The 26,268-nt window shown below is 37.1% G+C and overlaps 1 protein-coding gene across 2 annotated transcripts in view; it reads right to left on the minus strand.

The window, feature by feature from the left end:
* LOC138694987 (ATP-binding cassette sub-family G member 4-like) overlaps positions 1-26,268 on the minus strand; it is a 173,418-nt gene that overhangs the window by 79,783 nt on the left and 67,367 nt on the right. Inside the window, exon 2 of one of the 2 annotated variants that reach the window (XM_069819232.1) lies at positions 25,595-25,722. In XM_069819232.1, the coding sequence (XP_069675333.1) occupies positions 25,595-25,722 (128 nt within the window). Of the gene's footprint in view, positions 1-25,594; positions 25,953-26,268 lie in introns of those variants that run through there. The other variant, XM_069819231.1, reaches the window with a different exon arrangement.

The following is a 26,268-nucleotide window of genomic DNA, read 5'->3' on the forward strand; positions in this document are numbered from 1 at the left end:
ACGATAGAGTGAGACCGTAACAGGCCACCAGACTTAAAGCGTGATAGGAAGAAGAACAGCAATAATCTTCATCGGTGGCGCTACAGTCCTTTAAGGATCCAGACCGACCAACCGCCTGCTGGCCTCACGTCCACATGCGAAGCAGAGGTGGACGATCATCCAACAAGAATGGAGGTATGGATTTGGTATAATTCCACACATTATCTACCATGAAAGAGGGGAAAAAAGGAAGCATTTGGAAACCTTGAGGTTAGAACGATGATGCACCAGCCGTTATAGCTGGCTTTCGTAACCGGATTTCGTTACCTATCGTAGCTCCCCAACTGCATCCGATGCTGAGTAGGCATCGGTACCGTACACTCGTCGAAATTTCATGAGAAAATTCCGTCCACTATGAGGAATCGAACTAGTGCGTTCCGTAACGCGAGTCATAGGCAGGATGCCTAAAACCACGAAGCCACGACCCGGGACCCCAAATTTTAATACCTCGTCCAATCATACCTCAGCTGGGCGGAACACGTTACAGACACAGCGGGAAAATCATGGAGAGCGTTACACTTTGTGATGAGGGTTCTGAGGGTTAAAGGCTCTGATAAATCCAAAGAGATTGCATATAAATCACTAGTACGTCCAGTAATGGAATAGGTGCTGCATGTTGGGATCCTTACAGATTAGGACATATTAAGACACTGGAAAAGATTCAAAAACGGGCTCTCAAGTGTTGTCGGAAAAAATTCACCATTAAAATGGGACACACTCACGGACCGGAGAAGGCGAATTCGATTATGCGCACTGTTCAAAACATACAGAGGTGAGCCTGCCTGGAGAGAAATAAAAAATAGGTTGCAACCGCCAAATTACTCTACAAGGAACGACCACTCATAAATTGAGGGAAAGAAGACAGAGGACGGGCACCGGAAAGTTTTCTTTTCTCAATCGTACTATCAGGGACTGGAATGATTTACCTGCAGACTTACTAAAGGCTTTACCAACAACCAAAAATGTATTTAAAATAGGCTTAAGGACTTTGCTAATAGACGGTAATTATACACAGTATTTAAAGGGTGTAAATGATATTTTGTTATTGAAGTGTTGTATCAGTGAAGAATTATGTGGTGTCAGTGAAGTGTGTTGTGTCAGTGAAACGTGTTCCTGTCAGTGAAGCTTTATAGTTTATAGTGGCAGTGCAAAGTAGCTTATTTGAACAGTGAAATGTTTTTGAAGTGTTAGTGAAATCAGGATAGAATCAGTGAAATGTGTCGTAGTTCCAGTGCAGTGAGTGAGTTGACAGCGAAATGAGTGTAATGTTGAAAGGTACTTGTGCAGATATGAACATATCATACTCGTGGGTTTTAGTTCGAACTTAGGTTTAAGATACAAATTAGATTTACTTTAAATGTTATTTTAAGTGATAGTACTTCATTTAATTTAGGATGTTCGCTATTGTTATTATTATTATTATTATTATTAATATTATTACTATAAATTATTGTTAGCATTAATTATTAATATTATTATTAATTGTATTTTTATTGTGTTTATTATTGTCATTATTGAGTGTAATTAGTTACCACTGCCACCGGGTATATACCCATTGCAATATGAATAAATACATATATACAATCATAGCGAAATCTCGTGTTATACTAACTAGGCAACATAGCTGCGTTACCACTGGTTACAAGTCTCCTAAAGGAACGCCTTAAAGGTGTGTAATTCACATATCTTCTTTTTTCACGATTACATTAACCCCTTTTGTTCCTGTAGCTATGACGAGAAAAAAAAAAGAGGGAAGAGAAGGCCAGAGGGAATGTAGACGTAGGAAAAAAATTTCACAATTGTTTTGGGTTTATCCCTGTTTCTTATTTTCTCGCCGAGTTTGCAGGCCTGATATTCCGAAGTGACCTTGGTCACATGTGTCGTTTTATCGGATAAGCCTCCTTGTTCGACAAGTGAATTGACACATGCGCAGACTATAGGTTACATCGCTTGCGAAAACCTCGCAGGTCTAAAGAAAACAGGAGGCCATGCAAAGTATGCTTGCAGGCTGGCGGGTCAAGGATCCGTACGTTGCGAAAACATGCGCCAGAAGTAGACAGATAAATGCACCTTGCAATGCTACAAAAACGGACCTATCATAAAATTAGTAATTATAGCGATACAAATGTGGTAAGTGCTCTATTACAGAATCGAGAAAAGTTTGAAAAAACGAAAAGGGAGTCAAGTTTTTTTCAATTTCCGAAATTATGTTAATGGACTTAAACACATGTTTATTGCATGCCACTTTTTTACGAACATAATTTACTTACTTACTGGCTTTTAAGGAACCCGGAGGTTCATTGCCGCCCTCACATAAGCCCGCCATTGGTCCCTATCCTGAGCAAAATTAATCCATTCTCTATCATCATATCCCACCTCCCTCAAATCCATTTTAATATTATCTTCCCATCTACGTCTCGGCCTCCCTAAAGGTCTTTTTCCCTCCGGCTTCCCAACTAACACTCTATATGCATTTCTGGATTCGCCCATACGTGCTACATGCCCTGCCCATCTCAAACGTCTGGATTTAATGTTCCTAATTATGTCAGGTGAAGAATACAATGCGTGCAGTTCTGTGTTGTGTAACTTTCTCCATTCTCCTGTAACTTCATCCCTCTTAGCCCCAGATATTTTCCTAAGCACCTTATTCCCAAACACCCTTAACCTATGTTCCTCTCTCAAGTGAGAGTCCAAGTTTCACAACCATAAAGAACAACCGATAATATACTGTTTTATAAATTGTAACTTTCAGATTTTTTGACAGCAGACTGGATGATAAAAGCTTCTCAACCGAATAATAACAGGCATTTCCCATATTTATTGTGTTTAATTTCCTCCCGAGTGTCATTTATATTTGTTACTGTTGCTCCAAGATATTTGAACTTCTCCACCTCTTCAAAAGATAAATTTCCAATTTTTATATTTCCATTCCGTACAATATTCTCGTCACGAGACATAATCATATACTTTGTCTTTTCGGGATTTACTTCCAAACCTATCTCTTTACATGCTTCGAGTAAAATTCCCGTGTTTTCCCTAATCGTTTGTGGATTTTCTCCTAACATATTCACGTCATCCGCATAGACAAGCAGCTGATGTAACCCGTTCAATTCCAAACCCTCTCTGTGACCCTGGACCGAACATAATTTATATTATTTAAAATATTAAAAATCGATTTCTTTCGTAATTAAAGCTTAATGCTATAAGAAACATTTCCATGTCGTTGCTAGGATACTATATAACTTCTTTTTTTTTTTTGGTGTAAATAGTAAATTCAATGTTTATTCAAGCAGTAAAATTTGGATGCTTCAAAGTAATGTACAGAATGCACCTTAAGTAATGTCATTAATTTCAGATGGTTATTCTTTGAGATATTTCAAACAAAAAAATTAAATTTAAATTATGGTTTATTTAACGACGCTCGCAACTGCAGAGGTTATATCAGCGTCGCTGGAGTGCCGGAATTTTGTCCCGCAGGAGTTCTTTTACATGCCAGTAAATCTACTGACATGAGCCTATCGCATTTAAACACACTTAAATGCCATCGACCTCGGCCGGGATCGAAACCGCAACCTCGAGCACAGAAGGCATAGAAGGGAGAAAAATTCTCTCCGGCATCGGGATTTGAACCCGGGTTTTCAGCTCTACGTGCTGATGCTCTGGCCACACCGGATTCCCATCCGATGTCGGATCGAATCCTCTTAGTTTAAGTTCCACCTCGTGGGTTTCCTCTAGTGGCCTACCCTCATGCACTGCGTCATAGATGTATGACAGTGGGACCATGTCGGGACGAAAAGTTACAAGTCAGATCATATTTCTGCACAATTAAAGGACGAAACAAAAATTCTTTGTATAATTTATTATCATAATTTCATAATACACTGCTCTATTAAGTAGACTGAACATATTGCGAATTAAATCAATGGCTTTCCCGAAACACGCTATGGAATCTATCGGATAAACCAATTTTTACCTCGAAAAGAAAGGAAGGAGCAAAATTGTACTAACTTTTTTTGTTTGAAATATCTCAAAGAATAACCCCCTGAAATAAATGACGTTACTTATGGTTCAACCTGTATACATTCACTTTGGCTTCTCGTTTTTACGAGTGAAATTATTAAACAATCGTGATAAGGACAAATTTACATTCTCAGAACAAGAATCGAACCCGGGATCTCATGATTTGTAGTTACGAATGCTGACCGTTAGTCTACAAAGCCGTGTGTTATAGAATCTGCTTTCATTATACAGTAGAACCTCTATTATCCGTGGTAATGAAGAGGGTGGATGAACGATTAATCGAAAAAATCGGATAATCCGTACCATAAAATATTTTCATAAATGAAGTGAACAATACTTGAAGTTTCGTAATTTCTTCCGTAGTCTTGTGTTTACCACGCTAGGTAGTGGATCAGAAGTTCATTAATTTAAGTTCGGTTGTCAAGGATGTTTTTAAGGGGCAAGGAAACTTCTTGTAATGGCTGTAAGCGGAGAGATATGAATAGTAGAGGTCTCATGTTGTAGATTTACATACTCTATACACTTTATCATCTATTTTTATTAAATTGCGCATAGTTGTAACATCAGTCTCGTATTCTGATACCAGATGAGCCACAGTTTTTCTTTTCCCAAATCACTCAACTATATACATTTTTCGATACTTATCACAAACTTTTTTTAACACTCATGGAATACATTTTATATAGAAGTTGTACAGTACGGCAACTCGAACAGTACATAGACCATAATGGAAGTGTAAAGGCTTGTAATAAGACTCTATAGAAAAAAAATACATAAATGATTGATTAAATGGCAAACTTACTAGTGTTTGCCATTTAATCAATCACTTATACAGTATATGTGTTAAAAGTAATGTACCGGTACGCAAGATTCAAGAGGGAAAAAAATACGTACTAATATAACGTATAGTAGTACTTCATATGTTTCTGTAGCAAAAAAAAAAATTAACGAAAGACAGTCGGATAATCCGTTAATCGATTAATAGGGTGTCGGATAATCGGGGTTCTACTGTATCGTCATTTTTAATAACTTTGAGAGATAACACCGCCTGTTGTTTATGCAACCAGCAGCGCCTTGGTGATCTAAGGCTGCATTACATTCCACGAATACTACTTTGGAAAACTTTTGTATTCTATGGTAGTCTACCGAAACTTCACAACTCTCGCGGTAATCATTACAGAACTGCTTTTCTTTTGTTTGTATAACTACTAGATAACGTGTGGTATTGTCTACTTTTAAGGCATGTAAACAACATCGATAAGTGCGAGAAAAGAGTACGCCTACGACTACGAACTCCAAAATAACATATTGTAATACTAGTGTTGAAAAATATTCATTGCACATTCGAGTGTTATCGGTTGCAACCCGTGGTTTATCGAGGGTTTCACATCACACGAGGATTGTATTGAAATGAGCGCTTTCAACAAGTGTAGGCGTATTACATATTATTTTTGGATTAAATAATTTAAAAACAGACAAAATTAGCATAATAAACTCGTTTTATAATCTCACATTGCTATGAAACTGAAATCAAGTAACATTTGAACTACGTTTCCACAGTAACGGAAAATGTTGTTTAGATATATTTTGTTTTGCTTGACGTACTGAATTTCCGTTTGTGAAATAGCAGAAGGAGCGAAAAAAAGAGGAACGAAATGCATTCTGAAAAATCGAAACGATATGTGTGACAACTTGAATTGTTCACAGTCTGATGTCGGAAGGAAAAGATAACTACGTTTAATGAAAATGTAATCCATGTTGAATCTTTCGTACACTACTTTTAACACTAGAATATAAATAATTGATTAAATGGCGATCTTACTTGTGTTAATTACGTAAGCATGTGCGGCTTACAGCTGTTTCGGTGCTACTTGACACCATCCTCAGAGCCTTGTGTGTCTCGGCGCCATCTCAACTTCGCTGCCTGTTGTGTGGGTGCGTTCGTGTGATGAAGAGTTGTGTCAAATAGTGTGTGTGTTCTGAAATTGATCTGTGTGTTGAGAATTTGAAGAACAATATGAAATATACAGACACACTAAAACACACCCTAATCAAATATTCTCAACACACAGATCAATTTCAGAACACACACACTATTTGACACAACTCTTCATCACACGAACGCACCCACACAACAGGCAGCGAAGTTGAGATGGCGCCGAGACACAGAAGGCTCTGAGAATGGTGTCAAGTAGCACCGAAACAGCTGTAAGCCGCACATGCTTACGTAATTAACACAAGATCGCCATTTAATCAATTAGAAAATGTAATGTTGCGTTACATCTGAAGTGATGAAGTCTTCAACGTTTGGTCAAGATACGCAATGCTAAAAAAGCTAATTAATTCTTATTTTGGAGCCGACTGTTTAATTCGTAATTTTTCTTGGATCCCCTTATGTGGAATTTAACGGAGTGGATGTCAATAACAAATAATTTAGTAAGTTTCAATAATTTTGTGCTCTTCATTAAAATAATATTAAATGTTTTGACTGAATTCATAAAACATTGCAGCAAATGTGGTGCAAAGCTGTGAATTTCAATTCTAAAATCTTTACTGAAGTGGAGGACAATGGAACAGATTTGTATCCGCTAGTCCGGAGAACCGTGAAGGTCAACTGTATCCATTTCCGGATCACAGAACAATGGAGTTCGACAAGTGTCACACTCGAACGTCACGTCATTTGTGGTTCATCATTCAACTTTCTTCTTCGCTTCAGTGGCGGCATTCCCACGTTGAGAAGCCATACTACAAGTATGGCCGCCACCCATGTCTGTGTAATTATTATTAGACTGTCATTATCCTTGGTCTAATTCCTTCTCTATATAGTTTACCTTATTTTCGCACATTAAAAAAAAGAAAATCAACTGAAAGTTTAACGAGTGCTGTGTCAAAGTGAGTTCTAATGACAGTGTTTCACACTATAAATCCATAAAACTCACGTTACATTCCACGCAGAGAAGTATACAGGGTGTCTGAAACCTCTTCGGTCAAAATAATACTGATGACAGAGAAGTCTAAACTGAGTATTTTGAGATAGGAAACCAATAGTCGGAAATGCCTATTTGAGACGCCACGAGATAATTACAAAATTGGTGAAAATTTATGGTTATAATTCCAGGAAATCAGAATATATTTTGTCATTACAATTATGATTTTTATTCTTGTTCACAATTACTACGTTTAGGCCCTGATGATCACGGATTTAGATTAGTATAATCATCATATTCCCTGTAGCACAACTTGCAAATTAGTTATTGCCAGTTATTTAATCGTCAACATATTTACTGAATGTTTCTTAGGCAAGAGAGTGTAAAGCAGCAGGGATTAATAAAATAATTAACAAAGCATTTTAATATGAAAGCCCCTAATTGTCGTCTTTAGTGTTACTTCCATTTAGCGTCAAAAGTTTCTATTGACACGAAAAAAATAATAAAGCGAAAAGTAGGCTATTCTAAGGATAAAAGAAGTGACGAAAACCTGTTATATTTTCACTGATGCATTTAAAAAGCAACAAAAAAAAGTTTAGTAACTCGACGAAGATTTGAACTTGCAACCTCATGAATTCTTAGCTATCGCCCTACAAACTACGCTAATAGTTTTACTGCAGTCAGAATGGCATTGTAACGAGCAATGGTATACTCCACTTGGGAACCTGTTATACAGTATATAGTGTTTGTGTTACAATATTCACTGTTTAAACACTCTGAACGATCTGTTTTAAATCTCGTATAAGAATTATTTTCTCGGAAGATTTTAGTGATTAATAGTTGTGTACCCCATTATAACTACCAGAAGAATATATGCAATCTTTTGAACAAAGCCTGGCTGTCCCGAGAACTCTCGGAAATACCCGATTCGAACTTCGTCTCTCAGACGCCGGCCACTTTCATTTTGACCAAGCGTACATTCGAGTTACTGTGTTTCATCTGAATTATCAGCTGCTAAGAAACTGACGTCAGACTTGTGTGACGTAACTCACTGTCGTTGCCAAGCAACTGATATCATGACACAATAGTATTACAAGGAAATGAGAAGAATAATTTTATCCGTATAGGGTTCAGCTTAACACTTCATGTTAAAAACTATATAAAATAACATGATCTGGCCTAAATCATTACAAATAATTTTAACTGTGCGTGATGAAACTGAATCAGCAGCTTATTTCAAGACACAACCGAACATCGTGCAACAGTGAATTGAACTGATCTTATCTGGACACGGAAACCTATCACTCGATGACAAGGTCAGAAGAGCTGGAAATTTTCATGCTTTTTATACTTTTGTTTACGCTAAATGTATCTTCTTGTTTACGCTAATGTACCTGCTTATCATCAGAGTTTGTCGACATGTAACTCGTAGTTCGCTAGTGTTCCACGAGCACACTAATAATGGCCGAGTCATATCTGTAATGATTATATACAGGATGAATCATAAGTAATGTCATTAAATTCAGGGGGTTATTCTTTGAAATATTTTAAACAAAAAACTTTGATATAACGTTGCTCATTTGTTGCTTCCTTTTCGAGAAAATAATTGTTTTGTATGAAATATTTCAGAGCGTGTTTTGGGAAAGCCATTGATTTAATTTCCTATATGCTAAGTCAACTTAAAAGAGCAGTGTAGTCTGATAATGAAAGAATGAAAGAATTTTAGTTTTGTCCTTTAAATGTGTAAAAGTTTGATACGAACAAATATAACATTTAAAAATTCCTTTTCAGAATGAAAAGTTACATTTGTTCGGATCAATTTTTGCACATTTAAAAGTATATAGACTTTTAGGATAAAAATCCACATTTATTTCTTTAATGTCTTTCAAACTTTGGTGACGGGATTCTTGGGAGTAAATTAACAATTTATATAATTAAAACTCTAAAATCGAATTTGGGGGCTCAAAGGGAAAACTTTTTGAAATAAATAAATACATAAATACATAAATAAATAAATAAATAAAATTTTGGACTGACCGAATTCCATTATAAACTGATCTTGGGTAAAACTTCTTTCGCCAAAATGATCCCCTACATATGGAGATTGTTACACACAAAAATTATGCATTTATCTTGAACCATTCAAAAGATATGCCACATTGTGTAAGCACTTCAGAAAAAAAATGTATATTGATATATTAAAATATATATAATCGGTTGAAAATAATAATAGCCACATGTTTAAACTTCAATTTGGAACCGAATGAAGTCTTTTTCCCAATTGGAAGTCTACTTTTTGTTCGTCGGAAAGATAACAAATGTCGGAAAATGTGAAGTAGGAGAAAACAGACACTGAAAATGGTGTAAGGAAGGTGTAGAAAGTATAGTGCGCTTATATTATAAATGCCCGAATAATTATGAAATTATTGAGATAATGGGTACAAGTTATGTATTTTTTAAAACTAGAAGAAATGAGCTTCCAGATAGTGTAAAAACATTATTTACCAAAATGTTGAAGAAATCTGACATTTCTAGAGTCAAACAAACAAACAAGGACAAAACTAAAATTTTTTCAATCTTTCATTATCATAGTACATTGCTCTCTTAAATTGACTGAGCATATCGGAAATTAAATCAATGGCTTTCTCAAAACACGCTATGAAATGTTTCATATAAAAATTATCTAAAAAATTAAGTAAAAACTAACAAAATTGTATTAAGTTTTGTTTGTTTGAAATATCACAAAATCTCTTTAAATTAAAGATATTACTTAGGGTTCAACCCATATTCATGATTTCACATGACATCATTTATTCCTATTTACCTCGCTGGGTCTACATCTGTGGAGTAACGGTCAGCGCGTCTGGCCGCGAAACCAGGTGGCCCGGATTCGAATCCCGGTCGGGGCAAGTTACCTGGTTGAGGTTTTATCCGGGGTTTTCCCTCAACCCAATACGAGCAAATGCTGGGTAACTTTCGGTGCTGGACCCCGGACTCATTTCACCAGCATTATCACCATTTCATCCAGACGCTAAATAACCTAGATGTTGATACAGCGTCGTAAAATAACCCAATAAAATAAAAAAAAAACCTCGCTGGATTAATCTACGTGACACACGAAAAACTAATTCGGCGTAGATTTAAAGGTGGGACGATGAAATTGAGAATAAGTGGGAGTTTACAGAGTTGCTGTGACCTTTTTTATGTTGTTACCTTGAGGAGCCAAGATCTCAGGTCTTCCCGAATACGATGCCAACATGCTACCGGTTCCGACATGGGGAATGGTAGAAGAGTAAGTGAATAGTGTCTACCGAGTCATTCAAGAGTTTGAAACAAATCGGGAGTCGTAAAGCTGTCAGGTCTCTTACGCAATCCCATCTCGCTTGGAATACTTCCTACTTCTGTCGCAAGCTAGTAAACTTGAATCTACATGCACATCAACTACTTGCGGCGTTTCATAACGAAATAGAAGCTTCAACATGTTCGCGTCTGCAATCTGCATGTTTGCTGTTTCTTCTCCTGCAATAATACAAATTTTCTTTGTTCACAAATCTAAAAATTCTGACTACCATATTTACTTGAAAATAATAATAATAATAATAATAATAATAATAATAATAATAATAATAATGCTTTATTGCCAGAACAAAGATAGCCTACATATTGCTTTTTATATAGTACTAATAATAATAATAATAATAATAATAATAAATAATAATAATGCTTTATTGCCACAACAAAGATAGCCTAAATATTGCTTTTTATATAACAACTAGTGGCTTGTGCAGCAAATACTGCAAACTAAGTCCATAAGAAGTTCAAATAAAAATTGTTCAGATTTATTTTCAATGAAGAATACCAGACATTTTGAAAGTTATTTGCTTCCATAACAGTGAAACATACTGCCTCTGAATGTTTTTTATATGCCAAATACTTTTCCTTGAACCTATCCGTCTTCAGTTCTTGAGTTGTCCATTGTAAATCGTTAGCAGTTTCAGTGTTTCATTCGTTGCTGGTTGCGGGAAATAAACTTACTTATCACGGTATCAAGAAGTGAAATGGCATGCTATTTTCCCTACAACAAAATATCCTTGGCAGCGATCACAAATCTAATCGATTAAACCAAAGAAATATGGAATTAATTTTGATGTAGTTTAAAGACGCAGCTAATATAGGAAGCATGACTCTTACTACCAAGGAAAATTAGAGAATCAGACATATAAATATCTATAATACATTGCCATTAAATGAAAAAGATCCACACTATTTGATTAATAATTATAAAAGTATTTCATTTTTAATAACAATATTGTTACCTTACGTAAGTTTTATAGTTTTCAGTAACATATATATAGCCGTTACTCAGTAAATTATAGAAATGAAGATTTAATATAAAATATTCTTTCTCTGCATCTGCTTACTTAAAGCCCCAAAAGGTTTCACTTTCATATCATCTGTATACTATTATATGTTGCATTAAATATAATAATATTTCATTTTTAATGGTAATAATGTCATCAAACATTCTTAAGTTTTGTAGTTCTTAATATCCAATACACAGCTGTGCTCGAAAACTACAGACCAGAGAATCAGACCTGTAAATTATTTTTTGTACGTTATCAAAAAATTACACAAATGAAGATCGACATATTGACATTATGATATGAAAGAATCTGAGCCATCTGAGCTCTATGTCAGGAAACCTGTAGGTCATTGCCTTCGTGTAATAGTCTATTGTTTATTGTAGTGTGTGTTTTGTTTTATTCTGAAATGCAATTAATTAGTTCTCAAAAGTGACGAAAGATGGATTTTGGAAAAATAGGAAAATTATGTAGGGAAATTGACATTTCACTGAAAACTACTATTTTTCTGAAAATCTTTGGGTTCCAAGCTTTAAAATGAGGGGTCATTTATTAAAATCCGCTCAGCCGTTTTCCCGTAATTTTCATTACCAGTTCAAATTATATACAGATGATAATAATAATAATAATAATAATAATACTAATAATAATAATAATAATAATTTATTTAATCTGGCAGAGCTAAGGCCAGTAGACCTTCTCTTCCGAAAATTCTGTCGTTGTCTACGTGTTCGTATTGTCTTTAGTAGGTGAACCGATTTTGTTTAACGATGACTTTGGCAGGTTGATGGGAATCGAGTCACTATTTTGAGGTGTCAGATTGCGGAAATATACCCATTTTTCTTCATATGTGACATGAAATCGAATCCATATCCGAGAGCAGTCTAGGATCAATGGAAGAACACGTTATCGCCTGTGCCATGCCGACTTATTTTTTTCTGTCAGAGAACATTTCGAAGTCTATTCTTGCAGTATCTGAACAGTTTCTCTTTATAAGATAGTAAAAATAATGAAGGAAAAAAAGGCGAGATCTGAGAATGATGATGACGATGATGATGATGATGATGATTGATGATAACATTAAATTTTCATACGCTTGCCACTACATTAAAGCTACTCAACACCTGAAGAGCTCAATGTCATTCTATCACCTACCAACACCCACAAGGAAACCTTAGACTTTGTTCTGTGTGCTTAAAAAGTAAGATTAAATCAAACAAAAGACAACAGTCGACATCAGTGCAACCAACAGGTGCGTCATTATCGTCAGTCGAGGCCAATAATCTCCGTTTTAAGGATAAAAATTAAAGTTCACAGTCCCAAACCTTTACATCACCCGCTGTAATAACTTAGTGCAAGAGAAACTAATACATCAGACGAGGAGACAAATTACATTACCATGGAAACCAGACAAAAAGAATCCAATTTTGTCTTCCTTTTAAGAATGATGACTAATAATATTAAAAAAAGGATTTTCAATAGACGTTTAGGCTTACAGAATCTCGGCAACGACATTAAGAGACTATTTTTTTTATTTTGGAAAACGTATTATATATCTTTCACGTGTTAAATTTTATGTTACCTTGTTACAAAGTTTCGGCCTGCTATTGGCACACTAGAACAATACGAAATATATAAACACACAAAAACACATCCAAATGAAATTCTCAACACACAACTCAATTTCAGAGCACACACTCTTTGACTCCACATTACACTACACAAACACACCCCCACAGGAAACAAAACAAAAGGCGCCAAGATCAGCAACGACCAGTTCTGATGATATATAATACTTTTTTCCAAAGCGATATAGTGTTAAAAGTTGTGTAATCAAGATGTATATTTTTTTATGTTTTTCTCATATTTTTTCGAAATTGCCATTGATATAGTTACATGTTTTCAGAATTCCTAACATCGAAAAGACAGTCTTCTGTAGGTCTTATGTCTTTATTAGTAGCGTTCACGATACACCAATAAAAAATAGATACATCCGTAACGTGACAGCCCATAGAGGGCCAAAGTCGGCCATCAAACTGCTGCTCTCCTGTCCGCATGTTTCAGAAAGGTGAAAGATCATTCAACAAATACTGGAGTAAAGTATAGTTAGCACCATGATCCTACTAGCCGTTGTAGCTGGCTTTTGAAACCGTATTTCGCTTCTCACTGTAGTTTTCCCAAGTCTCCTGTAACTTCATCCCTTTGAGCCCCAAATATTTTCCTAAGAACGTTATTCTCAAACGGCCTTAATACATACACCCTTCTAGATATCTAAAATACCATATTTAGACAAAACAAACTAGCGAAATTTGGATCATTGTGCGAAATATATCAATAACTACCATGAAATACACCCACTATCGCAAAAAATACGAAATATTCACCAACAGTACTTTAGAACATTGCTAAAATAGGTGTTTCTGGCTTTTGCTTCAGCTAATTTGACGATCGCTTTGTAACGCCAATATTTCTGCATTTGCTCTATGGATATTACGTACATTCACTTTTACTGTCTCTACGGCTACTGAAAACGGATCGATTTCTATAATCGACTGCAGCAAAGATTGAAGAATGTGCAATATGCTACGCACTGGAAGCTATATTTTGATGCGAAGAGGTTTTGGCAAATACCTTACTATAATAATACCGGACAGCTAGCAGTTCTGCGCGCGAACGACGCTGGTGCAGCTACCTAGGCGGCCGGTGTGGAGATACTCGCGAAACAAGCTGAAATCAACTGCAATGTATATTGTTGCTGGGCTAGTTAATAGTTTTATTAATTAGTGCTGTGTTAAAATGTCAGGATGTGTATGTGTGCTGTTTATAATTGCTACAAAATTACAGCATTACAATCTGCTCCAAATCGTACTTTCGATTTCCGAGGGATCATAAAACGTGAGTCAACAACATTCTTCAGTGGGCCTAATTCCTTCGTCTTTGTGTTGATAGAAAAATACAAATTAGCTTTTTTATTTTGACCTAATAAATGAATAGAAGTTAAAATATATCGAAAATTTTAAAGTTTTATCAAATGAGGTTTTATTGTTGTCCACATGCCTTTACTAATAAGCATCAGATTACTATCAATTTTATTTTTGCAGTTGTTATTTGTATTGGATTTATAGCTTGGGTTTAAACATATCAAACACTATTTAATCTGTATTTACTCTAAATTTTAATTTTATTTTTGTCTGTATTGGAATCCCCTCCTGAGCACGAGTCTTACTCATTCAGGAGTGGGCTAGATTATCTTTCATTGTATTTATTAATTTGTATTCATTTCAAACTTACTAGCAATAATAAAAATAAATAAATAAATAAATAAATAAATAAATAAATATCAGAATTGATTTTGTCTTACTAAACCAAAGAAAAATACGTAACAATTAATTACGGAAAGTAATATAAAATATGTAATATTTCTCATAATATGCAGTTTTGATATAAGATAATTTTACATTAAATATTATTCAGCATTTCTTAAGTGTTTCATATAGGCTATTATTCCACATTAATAACTCACGTTCTAAACAATAGTCCGGATCCCGTATGTTAATATTTGTATTTGTGGACGTAATTCCATCCCGCTCCGCTAGATGTCATGTCAGCGATATTTCGCACTCACGCCAATGCTGCTAGTATACAGCTGTCCGGTATTATTATAGTAAGGTATTTGGTTTTGGGGGACCAGTAGGGGACCACAGCGAATTTGGTACGAATTCTTTGCATCGAAGTGCGTGTAGCCTTGTCTAGTCTACAAAACATTACGGGTAACTACTAGATTTGACTAGAAGGGTGAACATTCGGTTGGATGCTCGGCCTTGACGGATGTTTTCTGACCGGTCCAATATAAACCGGTTCTAATCCATATTCTACAGTTCTCTAGTTCTAATCCTACTTTCTTCGATTATCTACCTCATCTGAGTTTTTTCCGAGCTTTACCGCAACTGTAAGACCAATGTCAGGTAAACCATGGTGAGATCTCAGTTTCATCTTGTGAAAATATAATCCCACTTCAATTCTGACGCCAAATAACCCCGCAGTTGGTACAGCATTGTTAAATGACCCACGAAAAAGGAAATAGTACATTATTACGGATTTGAGCTGAAGTCCCCTCCGAAAACGAAGATGATTATTGATTCTTTCATTATCAACCCATCGAAATGTCAATATTAATGCTTGATCTTCGTAACTAAGGCATTTTTTATTGCGCTGGGAGCATGCGTCGTGTGTGAAAATGTGTCTTGGTGAAGGATCGGCACTTAATTCCTGGGAAAACACTCCCACGTATGTGACTGGATGAAGAATACAGCAACAAAAGAATCGTGTAGAGAAAACAGGAAACTGCTGGTTAACTCAGTGACTAATTTCCGGTCATGAGAAGATTATGATACCAGTTACGAGACAGTTGTCAGTCAGTTTTGTTTTGTATTATATGAACTCCGCACCAAACTCAAGTTACTATTCGCATACTGCGACAGTAACGATCCCTTTGAACTACAGATTATTCAGAAATGATCAGGAGGTAGGTCTAATAGTGGAATGGGTCCACCGCTGTGGAGTAACGGTTAGCATACCTGACCGTGAAATGAGAGGGCCCGGGCTCAAATCCTGGTTGGGACAAGTTATCTGGTTGAGGTTTTTCCGGGGTTTTCCCTCAACTCATTAAGAGCAAATACTGGGTAACTTTCGGCGCTGGATCCTGGACTCATTTCGATGGAATTATCACCTTCATATCATTCAGACGGTATGATGAAAGATTAGTGGAACAGAGAAAAATTATCTCCGGGTTTTCAGCTGTACGTGCTGACGCTCTATCCACTAAGCCACACCGGATTCCCATTCCGATGTCGGATCGAATCCTCTCAGTTTAAGTTCCACCTCTTGGGTTCCCTCTAGTGGCCTACCCTCATGCACTGCGTCATAGATGTATGACAGTGGCACAATGACCATACATGTGCAGAGGTGCACTCGTTATCAGTGACTAAGTGGCCGAGATCCGACGGAATTAGCGCCGTCTTAAAATCACGCAGAATATCTGCACGAAAAATATCATATGTACTTCGGTACATCATAATAATATATTCAGACGGTAGAGAAACACAGTAGGCCTACAGTAGAGCGTCCCGTTTAGGCACAATGAAAACGTAAAGAAAGTGCAGGTAACGCATGGGAAAGGACGAGCCGTACGATAAACACGAGGGATGCACAAGGTTTTAGTTACAACATTTATGGCGGAGCATTAATTGAAATTAAATTTTCCAAAAAACACACAAAAGAACGCAAATTCCATAACTTTATTATACACAAATTTTAACAACAAGCAATTGTAACGTTGAAATAATTCAATGTAACAAATCAAATTTTGCTACTTATATGGTGTTGTTTTCAAGCAGCATTTTTTACGTTTATTTCATTCTCTGTATGACCAACATAATATCACCGTCTTCTGTGGCCGAATTAACAAAACTACAGTATATTGGTCTGAAGTGACAACACTATTTCCTAAACATAATAATTATCCCTTCTCAAAGTTGAATTTATTCAGGTACTGTACAGAAGACGGTGATACTATTTTAGTCATACAGAGTATGAAGTCGTCCATGACCGTAAAAATGCTGCTTGAAAACAGCATCATATAGACTAAGTAGCAAAATTTGATTTGTTACATTGAATTATTTCAACATTACAAGTCCTTGTTTGTTAAAATGTGTATATGATAATGTTATGCAATTTGTGTTCTTATATTTTGTGTTTTTTGGAAAATATAATGTCAATTAATGTTAATTAATATAATTAATTGTAACTAAAACCTTGTGCATCCCTCGTGTTTATCCCCCACACGTAACCTGCATTTTGTTTACGTTTTCACTGTGCCTAAACGAGACGCTCTACTGTAGTTAATAAAGCGTCGTAAAATAAACCACTAAAAATAATGTAATGGGAAACTAAGTCGTAAATATCTGTATTTGATTGCTAGCATTTCCTCTTAAACTTTCCATCATGTTGGAATAAAACAATTGAACTCATTGTAAAAAAAATATTATTATTAGTTTTGAGCAACATAAAACTACCAACGTATTGTAGTTCGATTGTCATTGGTCAATTAAGCCTCATTAAGCTTAGTAGGCCTAATCACTTAGCGTGGAACGACCATCATAGCAACGATTACATTCCTTTTCTTCATCCACATCATCAGATTTCATCCACATCATCAGATACATAGTCTTTCTCTTTTCAACATTTAATTTTATTCATTCTGATTCCATTCTCCCCAAATTTCTGTTGTAGACGATAAACCAAAGCCTCTAGTAACGCAATAGTAATATGCGTTACAAGAGCGGTATGTTGAAGTTTTCATGTTCGAGGAAAAGTTTGAAAAAGCGAAACGTAGTTGAGCTTTTTTAATTTCCGAGAATTGAAAGAAAACATACCGCTCGTGTATCGTACATTATTTTGTGCGAAGATCGTTTATTACATACCTGAAAGAGGAATTTCTAATTAGTTGCAATGAAATCTCCATCTTGGTTTCTGTTTAATGACGGCAAATTTGCAAAACAAAAATATCTATCTTCAACATTGTTGCTTTAAAATGTTTTCTGTGTTTACGATACTCCAGCAGACCGTGATATACGTCTGTCTTTTTTTCCCCCCCAGTCTATGATGAGTCTGCAATCTTGTTGATTTTTTCACGGCTTCCTTAATGTTACTTGCATCACGAATGCAGTAACTTTAATGGAGTTGCAGAGTTTACTTAATTTTTGCAAATATTTAAAAACAATAATTAACAGTGCAATTTAGGTGAAATTGCAGTGGTAAGTTTCCAATTTATAATTATTACTATATTGAACGTCTCTAAAAATAAATGTTAAAAGCCTAAAGCAGTAAAATGAATGTCGCGCTTAAGCGGTAAGAAGAGGGAAACTGTTATGTGTGTTAGGTTGGGAATACTGAATGTGGAATTTTAGACTTTCCGCGGATTGGTTTTGTGCGGAAATCAAGCAAATACGCACGATCTCACACAAAATTCTCTTTCCTTATCACATGGTCACCACGGCGACAAGTATTCGCTTTTGACCAACATCAAAACAAACTGCACACACTATTTTCTTTAAGAACACGGAAAATAGCCTACTTTTAGGAAAAGTCGGGCTAAGGACAGCTGAATCGCAACTGCAATTAGCTCTAGTAAAGTGGCCTATTCTGCAAAAAACATTTTTTCTTGGAATTTCAGCGCTATAATAATGTACCTGGCGCAGAATTAATGGCTTATAATTGCTTTATGTCCCTCTTAGCTGGTGTTCATGAGTGAGCCTGCAATTTTATAACGGGCAATCAACATCCTGGCATGTCTCGTAACTAATACTTCAACCTGCTAGTAACAAACCCAAACTGGTTTTCTAAATAAACACGTTGCGAAAGGGTTTCAAGATGATACAATGGGGCAATGGAGAAATTATGTCCTATGGCTGGGTCCGTATCAGGATTGTTTCCCTGGTCAAAGAAGAGGAAAAGGTAATTACTACTAATCTATATTTACTACACCCATTCGCACACGTCCACACTTGTGCAGTAACGGTCAGTGCGTCTGGCCGCGAAACCAGGTGGCCCGGGTTCGAATCCCGGTCGGGGCAAGTTACCTGATTGAGGTTTTTTCGGGGTTTTCCCTCAACCCAATACGAGCAAATGCTGGGTAAAGGCTGGTTCACAATAAACCGGGAACGGAAACGATAACGAGAACAAGAACGGGAACGGAAATTATATTAAAATAAATGTATTTAAATGTTAACATTCACAATAGTTAATTGTGAATGATCACGTTTAAATACATTTATTTTAACAATATTTCCGTTCTCGATCTTTTTGTCGTTTCCGTTCTCGGTTTATTGTAAACCAGCCTTAACTTTCGGTGCTGGACCCCGGACTCATTTCACCGGCATTATCACCTTCATTTCATTCAGACGCTAAATAACCTAGATGTTGATACAGCGTCGTAAAATAACCCATTCGCATACTTCGGGCCTTCATGGTCTGTCCGTGATACGCGTTTTTTGCGTTACAATATTACGGAATACGTTCATGCAAGGAAGTGTATACTAAAATACTACCCAGGTGAGTGCAGACAATTTCAGGGACGTTGATATCCAATTTGAATTCACAAAATAAAACCAACACGTAACAGACAGTGGTATAACATAACAGCCCGTTACAAATTTTAAATACTGTATAGATTTTTAATGCGTCAGAAAGACAGGAAAAGGGGGGGGGGAAGAGAGAGACTTCCTCCTCGGGAAAGTTAAATCGGACGTTACAAGACTAGATATACAATTAAAGCTATACGAAAGACTGACCGTTCCAGTTTTGATAAGGATCTGAAACTACCAAATATATATATATATATATATATATATATATATATATATATATATATATATATATATATATATATAGTAGGAGGAAAGATAATCCACGAAAATGCAAATTCTGAACGCAAACGAGGAAATATTCTTAAGAGAACTTACAAGCGAAAATATTAGGAATAACTTTAAATAGCCTGTATAGCCTACTACTGTATAACTTATAGTGTACATATGGAAATACCCATGAATGATTGATTGGGGGACAACAGTAAGTAAAATAAATAAATAAATAAATAAATAAATAAAGTCGACCAGGTTGGCAAGTTGGTATAGCGCTGCCCTTGTATGCCCAAGGTTGCGGGTTCGATCCCGGGCCAGGTTGATGGCATTTAAGTGTGCTTAAATGCGACAGGCTCATGTCAGTAGATTTACTGGCATGTAAAAGAACTCCTGCGGGACAAAATTCCGGCACATCCGGCGACGCTGATATAACCTCTGCAGTTGCGAGCGTCGTTAAATAAAATATAACATTAAAAAAAACATTAAAAAAAATAAAGTTTTATTTACTTATCATGCTTATCGATAAAATTGGTGATAGTGAGATGATATTTGGAAAGATAAGTTAAGAGTTCGCCATGCGATTACCTGACATTTGCCTTACAGCTAGAGAAAACCTCGGGGAAAAAACGCCACCGGCGTAGCTCATACGATAGCGCGTTTGTCTGCTGATCCGGAATTGCGCTCGGGCTTAGGTTCGATTCCCGCTTTGGCTGATCACCTGGTTGGGTTTTTTCTGAGGCTTACCCCAAACCGTAAGGGAAATGTCAGATAATCTACGGCGAATACTCGGCCTTATCTCGCTATTAATTTCAACGACGCTAAATATCCCAATAGTTGATACAGCGTCTTTAAATAACCATGTAAAAATAGGATGTCAGAGAGACTTGTCGAGGTTATAAAATAAATTTACCGAGACCAATACGTAAAAATAGCAATCAATCTTTTGGGATGAATAAAAACAATATCTTGAACTATTAAAAACTTACGCGTACAAAACAGCTGCTATGGTTACTAAAACATGACCTTCTATTACGAATATGAATAAAAAAAATGAAAGCGAATGACTGGTTGCTTCATTTCGGAGAAATATGTTTGAGTCACTGTGATAATATTGCAGCCATATCAATGTAACGCAGTGGTCACGAGACTTGAGGAGACAATACACATGTCATGGGACGCAACCCCTCCGAGAGAGAAGACTCACTGCTAGAACGCGGGCTAGTGTCATTACGCAAGTTCGGATTCGATTCCCGGAGTTAAGAGCAATGATCCTTATGTTGGCTAAATCTGGGGATGAGGTTTCTTTCCGAGGTTGTCTCCTGCCACTTATTTATTCCTTCATCCAACCCATTCTAACCATGTCACATTCCTCGGCCTCCTGTCACTTAGCTATTCCCTAATTTAACCCACTCAGAATTTGTCATAGTTCTCAACGTCCTGTCACTTAACTATCCCCTCATTTAACTCGAAATATGTCACATTTCTCGGCCTCCTGTCACTTATCTATTCCCTAATTTAACCCACTCAGAATTTGTCATAGTTCTCAACGCCCTGTCACTTAACTATCCCCTCATTTAACTCAAAATATGTCACATTTCTCGGCCTCCTGTCACTTATCTATTCCCTAATTTAACCCACTCAGAATTTGTCATAGTTCTCAACGTCCTGTCACTTAACTATCCCCTCATTTAACTCAAAATATGTCACATTTCTCGGCCTCTTGTTACTTAACTATTCCCTAATCTAATCCACTCAAAATTTGTCACAGTCCTCAGCCTCCTGTCACTTAACTATCCCGTCATTTAACTCAAAATATGTCACATTTCTCGGCCTCCCGTCACTTATCTATTCCCTAATTTAACCCACTCAGAATTTATCATAGTTCTCAACGTCCTGTCACTTAACTATCCCCTCATTTAACTCAAAATATGTCACATTTCTCGGCCTCCTGTCACTTATCTATTCCCTAATTTAACCCACTCAGAATTTGTCATAGTTCTCAACGTCCTGTCACTTAACTATCCCCTCATTTAACTCAAAATATGTCACATTTCTCGGCCTCCTGTCACTTATCTATTCTCTAATTTAACCCACTCAGAATTTGTCATAGTTCTCAACGTCCTGTCACTTAACTATCCCGTCATTTAACTCAAAATATGTCACATTTCTCCGCCTCCTGTCACTTATCTATTCCCTAATTTAACCCACTCCGAATTTGTCATAGTTCTCAACGTCCTGTCACTTAACTATCCCCTCATTTAACTCAAAATATGTCACATTTCTCGGCCTCTTGTTACTTAACTATTCCCTAATCTAATCCACTCAAAATTTGTCACAGTCCTCAGCCTCCTGTCACTTAACTATCCCGTCATTTAACTCAAAATATGTCACATTTCTCGGCCTCCCGTCACTTATCTATTCCCTAATTTAACCCACTCAGAATTTGTCATAGTTCTCAACGTCCTGTCACTTAACTATCCCCTCATTTAACTCAAAATATGTCACATTTCTCGGCCTCCTGTCACTTATCTATTCCCTAATTTAACCCACTCAGAATTTGTCATAGTTCTCAACGTCCTGTCACTTAACTATCCCCTCATTTAACTCAAAATATGTCACATTTCTCGGCCTCCTGTCACTTATCTATTCTCTAATTTAACCCACTCAGAATTTGTCATAGTTCTCAACGTCCTGTCACTTAACTATCCCGTCATTTAACTCAAAATATGTCACATTTCTCCGCCTCCTGTCACTTATCTATTCCCTAATTTAACCCACTCCGAATTTGTCATAGTTCTCAACGTCCTGTCACTTAACTATCCCCTCATTTAACTCAAAATATGTCACATTTCTCGGCCTCCTGTCACTTATCTATTCCCTAATTTAACCCACTCAGAATTTGTCATAGTTCTCAACGTCCTGTCACTTAACTATCCCCTCATTTAACTCAAAATATGTCACATTTCTCGGCCTCCTGTCACTTATCTATTCCCTAATTTAACCCACTCAGAATTTGTCATAGTTCTCAACGTCCTGTCACTTAACTATCCCCTCATTTAACTCAAAATATGTCACATTTCTCGGCCTCCTGTCACTTATCTATTCCCTAATTTAACCCACTCAGAATTGTCATACTTCTCAACGTCCTGTCACTTAACTATCCCCTCATTTAACTCAAAATATGTCACATTTCTCGGCCTCCTGTTACTTAACTATCCCCTCATCAAATCCACTCAAAATATGTCACAGTCGTCAACCTCCTGTCACTCAGCTATCCCCTCATCAAATCCACTCAAAATTTGTCACAGTCCTCAGCCTCCTGTCACTTAACTATCCCGTCATTTAACTCAAAATATGTCACATTTCTCGACCTCCTGTTACTTAGCTATTTCCTAATCTAATCCACACAAAATTTGTCACAGTCTCAGCCTCCTGTCACTTAGCTATCCCCTCATCCAACCTACTCAAAATATGTCACAGTCGTCAACCTCCTGTCACTCAGCCATCCCCTCATCAAATCCACTCAAAATTTGTCACAGTCCTTAGACTCCTGTCACTTAGCTTTCCCCTCATCAAATTCAATCAAAATATGTCACAGTCCTCAACCTGTCACTTATCTGCCCCCTCATCAAGTCCACTCAAAATGTGTCACAGTCCTCAGACTCTTGTCACTTAGCTATCCTCTCATCTAACATACTCAAAATTTGTCACAGTCCTCAACCTCCTGTCACTTATCTGTCCCCTCATCGAATCCACTCAAAATTTGTCACAGTCCTCAACCTCCTGTCACTTATCTATCGCCTCATCGAATCCACTCAAAATTTGTCACTGTCCTCAACCTCCTGTCACTTATCTATCCCCTCATCTAACCCACTCAAAATGTCACATTCCTCGGCCTCCTGTCACTTATCTATCCCCTCACCAAATCCACTCAAAATTTGTCACAGTCCTCAACGTCCTGTCACTTATCTATCCCCTCATCGAATCCACTCAAAATTTGTCACAGTTCTCAACCTCCTGTCACTTATCTATCCCCTCACCAAATCCACTCAAAATTTGTCACAGTCCTCAACGTCCTGTCACTTATCTATCCCCTCATCGAATCCACTCAAAATTTGTCACAGTTCTCAACCTCCTGTCACTTATCTATCCGCTCATCAAATCCACTCAAAATTTGTCACAGTCCTCAACCTCCTGTCACTTATCTATCCCCTCATCAAATCCACTCAAAATTTGTCACAGTCCTCAACCTCCTGTCACTTATCTATCCCCTCACCAAATCCACTCAAAATTTGTCACAGTCCTCAACGTCCTGTCACTTATCTATCCCCTCATCGAATCCACTCAAAATTTGTCACAGTTCTCAACCTCCTGTCACTTATCTATCCCCTCATCAAATCCACTCAAAATTTGTCACAGTCCTCAACCTCCCGTCACTTATCTATCCCCTCATCAAATCCACTCAAAATTTGTCACAGTCCTCAACCTCCTGTCACTTATCTATCCCCTCACCAAATCCACTCAAAATTTGTCACAGTCCTCAACGTCCTGTCACTTATCTATTCCCTCATCGAATCCACTCAAAATTTGTCACAGTTCTCAACCTCCTGTCACTTATCTATCCCCTCATCAAATCCACTCAAAATTTGTCACAGTCCTCAGACTCCTGTCACTTATCCTCTCACCTAACCTCAAAATTTGTCACAGTTCTCAACCTCCTGTCACTTATTAAATCATTAAATCTACTCAAAATCTGTCACAGTCTCAGTCTTCTGATAGCTAGTATCCCCTCCATCTACTCACTCTAACTTTGTTACAGTCCTTGGTCTCCTGTTACTTAGCTACAGTCGCATGTGTCCACGTCGTGCAGAATACCTTAGTTGCTAAAGGAGGGCTATTTTATTCACCAATGACGTAGGGCCTACTTCCATTTTATGTATTCAATAGGCGCCCTTTGTAGCATGTTTTATTTTAATGTACGAAAAGAAGACATAACTTTTGGGCGGATGAAATGTAATTCAAATTGTCACAACAGTAACATCCTCACCTCTATTCTGTGTTCAAAACGTTTTATTATGCTATATTTTATGTTCCTAGAATTTGTGCTACAATAATGAAGCTGTACATGCTAAAAGTGTACTGTGGACGAGTATTCTATATTCCTTCTTTGGACAACAACTGTACCTTAGTTACTATATCTGCTAAATTTTCTACAAACACAGTATCTAATTCTTAGAAGAAAAACCGTATGCATAACCTACACAGCTTACATTTTCATGTAAATGTCATTGGGGGGGGGGGGAATGGTAGCAGAAACATTTAAAAGGTACGCGAAAAAACGTCCTTACAATTGAGTCTGGGGTTCAAAAGTATTGAATACGTGAGCTCCAAGCCTCTTAGCAACTTGTCTCACTCCGAGTTTCGTCGTCCCATTGTAGGAACTTTAGAGAATTTTGAACGGGAAAGCAGAAAATGGACGTAATACAATAGCATATAAAAGCAAAAAATGGACGTAACGTAATAGCTACCACAATATCACATTAAACAGAGAATGGAGCGAGGGCGGACCGCGTGGAAAACCGTTTACACTTCTGTTTCCATGGTACCAAAAGTAACGTCACAAACTTTCCATGCCAAAACGTCACATTTTTTCTCTTTTGTATCTCGAACATCGACTTTGCAGGACAAAACAGAACGGAAGTAACATTTTAACATTACAGGAAACGTTGTTTGCGTTTAAGCGAAGGTGAGGGACACTGAATTAACGACAGAAAAAGTCACTAGTTGTAGAAACCATGGATAACTGGTAAGTAAAATGGGTACTCACTTTTCTTCCTGCCCTCGGAGACTGTGTACGTGAGGTCACTGAAGCCGATGTCCACAGGCTGCCTTTTCGGAAGATGTGTGAGCTGCTTGGGCTGGCAGGGTGTGATGGTCACCTTCACCGACCCCTTCCTGTCGGCAAGAAGTCCACTGTAAGTATCATCGTCACCACCTGCACCACCTTCCAGCTTCATGGCTGTATCAGAGAAGCAACACTGCACGACCACACGCTTCAACGACTCGTCTGGCACTGATCGCGGAGGAGGCCGCAGCGCTTCTACCTCGCGTGCGCCTCGCGGGTTAACCTTCGTCCCTGTACGAAGTGATAACGTGCCTACCTTTTCCATTGTTACGAATCTTCAAGGTTCGTCGCTACGCAACCGAAGTCCATATTACGATAAATTGGGACAAAGTATAAAGAGACTCTGGACGTAAAAAAAAAACATTGAAGTACCGGTAATACTTTTTTATTTCTACTAGCCGTACCCGTGCGCTCCGCTGCACCTGTTAGAAATAAATATAAAGTAATTACATAATTAAAATAGGACGTTTGATCCAGAGAACAACTTTTACAACAGCGCAAGATAATCTGCTTCGCTCATTACCCAATTTTTTTTGCATTGCATTTATTGCATATATATTTTATGTATTTTAACACGATTCAATTGAGCATAGTTA

Source organism: Periplaneta americana, chromosome 2 (genome assembly GCF_040183065.1).
Source record: "Periplaneta americana isolate PAMFEO1 chromosome 2, P.americana_PAMFEO1_priV1, whole genome shotgun sequence".
Classification (NCBI taxonomy): domain Eukaryota; kingdom Metazoa; phylum Arthropoda; class Insecta; order Blattodea; family Blattidae; genus Periplaneta; species Periplaneta americana.